This window comes from Microtus ochrogaster, linkage group LG3 (assembly GCF_000317375.1).
Source record: "Microtus ochrogaster isolate Prairie Vole_2 linkage group LG3, MicOch1.0, whole genome shotgun sequence".
NCBI classification, from domain to species: Eukaryota; Metazoa; Chordata; class Mammalia; order Rodentia; family Cricetidae; genus Microtus; species Microtus ochrogaster.
This window is the reverse complement of record NC_022029.1, coordinates 46,575,309-46,581,700: the sequence shown is the minus strand read 5'-3', so window position 1 is coordinate 46,581,700 and position 6,392 is coordinate 46,575,309. Positions and strand designations below refer to the sequence as shown.

Sequence of the window (6,392 nt, the reverse complement as noted above, 5' to 3'; positions counted from 1 at the left end):
GAGGGCACCAGACCTCATTACAGATGGCTGTGAGCCACCATGTGGTTGCTGGGAATTGAACTCAGGACCTTTGGAAGAGTAGGCAATGCTCTTAACCTCTGAGCCATCTCTCCAGCCCCATCATATTGCTTTTGAGAGAAGAAGCTGGACTAAAAGTTGTTGGGCAGAGGATAACCTTGAACTCCTGACTTTCAGTCCTTTTCCCAAATCCTGAGATTTGGACACTATGCCAGTTACCGCAGTGTTGAGGGTTAAACCCAGGCTACATGTCTAGCCCTAATGGCACATCTGAAAGGGCAGAGTCTTTAACCAACTGTGAAGTCCTCGAGGAAAAGAGCCAGGTTTCTGTTCAGGATGGCTTCCACAGGCTGGCACAGGACCTGGCACACACCAAACATGTTTAATGAACACTCGCTGGCTGACTGAGTGCCTAAGAACTGGAATGTAGACAAGAAAACCCTTAAACAAACCCTCAAGGTCAAAGAGCAGACTTGGAGCTCTGGCTCCATCCTGCCTGGCGGAAGGGACTGCCCTGGCCCTGGCTCTGGGCATCTGCCTTGTGTGATCCCAGCACTCCGGAGGTGAGTCACAGGAGCAGGCGTCTGGCTAGGAAGGGCGCTGAGCTCTCCGGCATGCCTGCCACTGTGAACTGCAAGGAGGTATCTCTCCTCAAGCTTCTCCCAACACTCCTCTGAGGCCTGGAGAGCCGAGAGCCACACAGGACAGCACAGCAGAACAGAGCAGAAGAGCAGGAGAAAATGTTTACCGATCCTGGGTTGGAGGGTTAGATCAGTTGGTACACTGCTTGCCCAGCATACATAAAGTCCAATGCTCTGGGCCCAATCCCCAGAACTACATAAAGACAGGTATGGGCAGTCAAGATGGCTCAGCAGATAAAGGTGCCTGTGGCCAAATCTAACAGTGAGTTTGATCTCCATCCCAAGGGTTTACATGCTGGAAGGAGAGAATAGAATCAAGTTGCCCTCTGACCTTGATATGTATGTAATGGCATGCTCAAGTACCACACCCATACACACAAATAATAAAATAGGCATGGGGTACATGGTTGTGTGATCGCGTAACTCAGGAGATGGAGAAAGAAGGATCAAAAAGTTCAAAATTAGGGCCAGGCAGTGGTGGCTCATGCCTTTAACCCCAGTACTCAGGAAGCAGAGGAAGGCAACATTTGAGTTTGAGGCCAGCCAGGGCTACATAGTGAGACCTTCTGCGGCCAGAGGCAGGTTTGGAGGCATGAACAAGTCGCTTCCTAAGCTGTACTTTCATCTGGGACTGGGGGGTGGGGGTGGGAGTGGGGGCGGTGCTAAGAACACCTCCTGAACAGAATCACTTGGAAGAGTAAACAGAAGAACAAATGCAGAGTGCCTCAGAGCACACTCTGCACACGGTGGAACATCACAAATATTTGCTGAATAATGAATGAAAGATATTTCAAAATAAGTTTGGAAACATCTTTTCTGGAAATATTCCCTCTTCTGCATAAATATTAGGTTTGGATTCATGCAAAAATAAGTTATGCCAATTAATCAATTTACTCATTCCATCATACACACTTGGAAGGAAGACTTTTTGAAATTAAAATGCACATATGCAAAACAACCTGGCAGGGCCCAGGAGGATCAGATGTGATAATGGAGGAGGAGGTGCCTTGTAAACTGTGAAGCCCGGTACAAATGCTAGCTGTCCTCATTACTCACTTGTTTACAGCTTGCTTGGCCCTGAAATCTCTGGCTTAACCTAAAAGTGAAAAGTGGGCAACTTTCCAAAATTCGGAGCTAGGCCACAAAGTCCCCAGATGGAGAGGTCTGAGCAGGGCAGTGTGCAACCAGCCTCCTTCAGCCCTCCCCTTAGTGTCCACTGTCACAATCTACATGGTGAAAGTTTACCATGGAGTAAGCCAAACTACAGTGTGCCAGCAGAATCTCTGCACCGGGACAGGTGAGCATGGCATGTGTCCTTGTGAGCCCAGGCAGGTCATGTATGAGAGTAAGCAGGCCAGCTGGCAGTGGAGGGAAACTGAGGCACACAACCAGCATAGAAAGAAGAGGGGCACTTATTACCCCAGTTTAGCATCCCTTGGCATTATGCAAACCCCCTGTTGCCTGTTGCCAAAGCCAGCTTTTTTCCTTCCCCACAAAGAGCCAAAACTCCAGATTTTCATGTGGAATTTCTTGATTTTTTTCAAAATACTGGCAACTAATGTTTTTAACTGTTTAGCACACTAGGTGGGCCAAGGAAACATGTATACAGGCTGTTTTCATCCAGTAGCTTCTAGACCATGGCCTTGGCAAAGAGATGGTCAGCTCCCACCTTTGCCTAGCCTCCTGAAACCTGCCAGAGACACAAGTCTGTGACTCTTAGGGGCTCAGAGGGCCCAGAAGAGGTTTCCTTTGGGCTGGGACTCACCCTCTTCTGCAGAGGCTCCACGACCCTCCTTGGTTGTGCAGCAGCCATTCTCCACGGCTCGGGAGGATTCTGGTGGGGTCTCAGTTCCCTCTCCTTCAGCTGGGGCCCCACCCTTCTGCCCTGCAGCTGGGCTCCCCTCCTCAGGCTGGGGTTCACTCCGCTTTTCCAAGTCTCCATTGGGTAACAGATCTGAGGAGCCAGAGTCCTGGGCTGTGGGCTGAGACTTGCTGGTCACTGCAGGGTCCTTGGGTGTGTCACTGCTCTCCACCTGGAAAGGATGAAAACAGAGGAATGTCAGGATCAGATCCAAATCACAGACCCTCTGAGTTTCTAATGAAAGTCGTGTGCACTATGGGTTTATGTGTGTCTTCACACAAGCAGATGCAGGCACAGGTTTGCTGTCAACATTAGAGGCTTAAGGGGACTGTGGATGTCAGGCAGGTAGACCTGGTCCTACCACCCCAGGGATACCCCACTGCACCCCAACTCACCAAGACTCCTCTGGCTTCCCACTTCTAAACCAATGATCCTGCAGCTAGGGGTGTAGCCCATTTGACAAGAGTTCTTGTGTAGCGTGCATGAAGTCCTGGGTTCAGAGCCCAGTACTGTGTAAGCCAGACGTGGCAATACACACCTATAATCCAGCACTCAGCAGGTAACGGCAGGGGGATCAGGAGTTTAAGGTCATCCTCAGCTACAGACTGAGTTTGAGAGCAGCCAGGGCTACATGAGATTCCGCCTTAAAACTAAAAGCTGACAAGATGGCTCCATAGGTAAAGGTGCTTGCTATGCCAGCCTGGTTACCTGAGTTCAGTTCCCTTTGTAGAGAGAACCCACTCTGGAAAGCTGTCCTTTGCCTTCCACAAACACTCTGTGTGTGCTCCTACACAGATGAACATAATAAATCAAAACATAATAAGAACAAAAAACAAAAATTTTCCTTGTGCTCCATCAATGAAACTGAACTCTTCCTCAGGAAATTCCAATGCCACCAGATCAATCCCAGAGGCACCGAGGCTGGCCTGACTACAGCTCTCATAGGCTTCCTCCTATGTTCTCATGGGGGTAGGGGGCAGGGGTGTCAAAGACGTACTAAGAAGCATTCTCTGGATCTGAACTAGCCTCACATCTCTGTCCCCAAATCAGGCCCCCAGAGGTACTCTGACCCAGGCTCACCAAGGCCCCAAGCAGTCTCCAGCTTGAGCAGCAACTGCCCTGGGTATAGAGCCTGCCATGCCTGTCTGGAAAGACAACAGACTGCTTTATCCCCTGGGGCCTGAGGTCAGAGTCTGCTAAGGCTCTAACCGGTAAAAATCAAATCAGGATTCATTCAGGTTGTCCTCACATGTCCTCTTGTGTGTGTTTGTGTGTGTGTGTGTGTGTGTGTGTGTGTCTGCTTTCTTTCAGCATCTCTCAGCTTCCCTGGGAAGCAAAGAAGGAACCTGACCTGATGCTCCTGGAGAATTTAGTCATTTGCTCAGTGTTGTCTGCTTTCAAAGACAAGGTGTGCCAGGGAGTTTGCGCGCTCTCTCTCTTTGGTGTGTGTGCGTGTTCAAGTGTGCTCTGTTTTTGCTCATCTTGTGGCAAGTGGTCAGATCATCTTTTTTGTTGTTGTTTTGTTTTTTTGAGACAGGGTTTCTCTGTAGCTTTGGAGTCTGTCCTGGAACTAGCTCTTATAAACCAGGCTGGCTTCAAATTCAGAGATCCACCTGCCTCTGCCTCCCAAGTGCTGGGATTAAAGGTATGTGCCACCAGTGTCCATCTTGGCAGACTGGGGTGTGTGGCTCAGGGTCCCTGCCTTAGGTAGACACTCTGCTACCTTCAGATGTGCTTAGCAACCCTGCTGTTAGAAAATGCTCAGGGGCAGGAGGTGCAGACAAGGGGCTCAGCAAGCCCCAGGCGAGATATGAGCCAAGCATGGTGGCACATGCCAGGAATCCTAGGATCTAGAAGGTAGAGACAAAAGGATCAGGAGTTCAAGGTCACCCTAGCTATGTAGTGAGTTTGAAGCCAACCTGGCTGTCTCAAAAACCCAAATCAAAAAAAAAGAAGGCCCCCTCCCTCCTATCAGGGAAGGTGATTACACTTAATCAACAGATACTGTGGTGATATTTTGTTTGTGCTCTAACAAATAAAGCTTGCCTGAAGATCAAAGGGCAGAGCTAGTCACTACTTAACTATAGAGGTCAGGTAGTGGTGGCACACACTTTAATCCCAGCACTTGGGAGGTGGAAACAGGAGGGTCAGAAATTCAAGGCCACATTGGACTACTTGAGATTTAATCTGTCTAAAACAGTCTAAAAGACAAACAGAGCTCACACGTTTGGCCTAGGATCTCACGCCCGTGCATATGGTTCTGCCTCCTGCTTGGCGGATGCTCTATGACTCTCGCCAGCAGTTGGTACTGGGGCTGTTCTGCTTCCTACTGGAGTGAGCTCTATTACTTCCAGTTCTCTATAGCCACGCAGATCTACAGGGCAGTCCCAGGAGGACTGGCTGGGCTACGTGTAGAGGAAAATGACAAACTCCCTTCAAAAAAGCTACAGCACCAGCACATAGCCTGAGAGGCACAGACTGCCAGCCCTTTGCCTCACAGCCTCCATTTCAGGACTAGGATGGGAACTGTGAGTCCACGGCTATCTGATGAGGAGCCCTGAGAGGTGGCAAACAGGGACCAAACAAGGCCTTGGGAAAGAACAGCAAACCCAGCGTCCCCCAATTGTGCCACCTCCCGAGGAGCCCAGCAGCTGGCCTCGTTGCTTTCCCAGTCTACCAGTCTACGCCGTGGGCTCTTCATCGGGAAAAGAGAAAGTGGCGAGGAGCTGCGTGCCTCAGCAGCTGGGGGTTTTGGTAGGCTGCAGCACGAAAGAGAAATGCATGGTGGGAAGAAGGCCTCCTCCCGCCTTGCCTGGCCGTTGCTGCTGGGCAGCTACATGAGGAAAAGAGGAGGGAGCAAACGTGATCACCCACTTGCTTTAGCCACCATGCCATGTGTCCAACTGTACCCTGACCTTCCTCATGTCAGTCTGTCACTCTGCAAGGCTGAGTCACACATGACAGAAGGACATGCCTCACTGCTCTGGTAGACACTTTCTAGGAACCAGAGGTGCCAAGTCCCACAAGGCCAACATACTCTACAGGGACATAGGCACAGGTCACACTTGGACAGAACCAATCTCTCATGGTTGCTCTCTCTCTTAGCCACTAGCTGCTCCGCGGAGCTGCATGAGATCACCCCACAGAGGCTTACTTCCTGCCTGAGCACCACGTGGCCTCCTCACCCAAGGACTCACTTCCTGTTGCTGCGAGCTCCACAGTCCAGGAATCCAGGATTGCTAGCTCTGGGACCCAGCCTAGCCCAGGGGTTCTCTGCCTGGCCACCCAGTCTTTCAATCACACTGCATAGGCGCTTCTCTACCTGCCTTGCCATGAGCCCCACCCCCACCCCTGCAACACCCCATGCAGTAGCCTCAGGTACACCCAGAAGGGGGAGCCAGTACACGGGGGAATAAAGGGATGAGAACCTACCACACAGTTGTAAGCCTAGGACTAGCTTGGGGGCTGAAGCACCTACCCCTTCCCATTGATCCATACCCCTCCCACCCACTTTTGGGGCTGTGGATTAAACCCAGAGCCTTCCTTGCAGGTACTAGGTGAATGCTGCCAATGACCTGTATCTCCAGCCTCACTACCACCCCCAAGCTCTCTTCCTAACCACCCTAACCACCATACCTCTAAGGTATGACTCTTTGGTTCCTATTTTGTTTTGTTTTTGGAGATTGCTCTCACCTAGTCCAGGTTAGTTTTGAACTCCTGTCTTCATCTCCCCGTCACCCACCCTGCTGAGTGTTGGGATTACAAGTGTGCACTACCATGTTCAATTTTTGTTTGTTTGTTGTTTTGTTTTTCGAGACAGGGTTTCTCTGTAGCTTTGGAGCCTGTCCTGGAACTAGCTCTTTTTTTTTTTT

At 50.5% G+C, this 6,392-nt stretch overlaps 1 protein-coding gene across 6 annotated transcripts in view; it reads right to left on the bottom strand.

Annotated features, from left to right (window-relative positions):
- The window catches only part of Dnmt3a (DNA methyltransferase 3 alpha), a 137,214-nt gene that overhangs the window by 45,238 nt on the left and 85,584 nt on the right, over positions 1 to 6,392 (bottom strand). For all 6 annotated transcript variants that reach the window (XM_026785965.1, XM_026785968.1, XM_026785969.1 and 3 more), the window contains one exon: positions 2,425 to 2,692. In XM_026785965.1, coding sequence (XP_026641766.1) covers positions 2,425 to 2,692 — 268 coding nt within the window. The remainder of the gene's footprint in view (positions 1 to 2,424; positions 2,693 to 6,392) is intronic.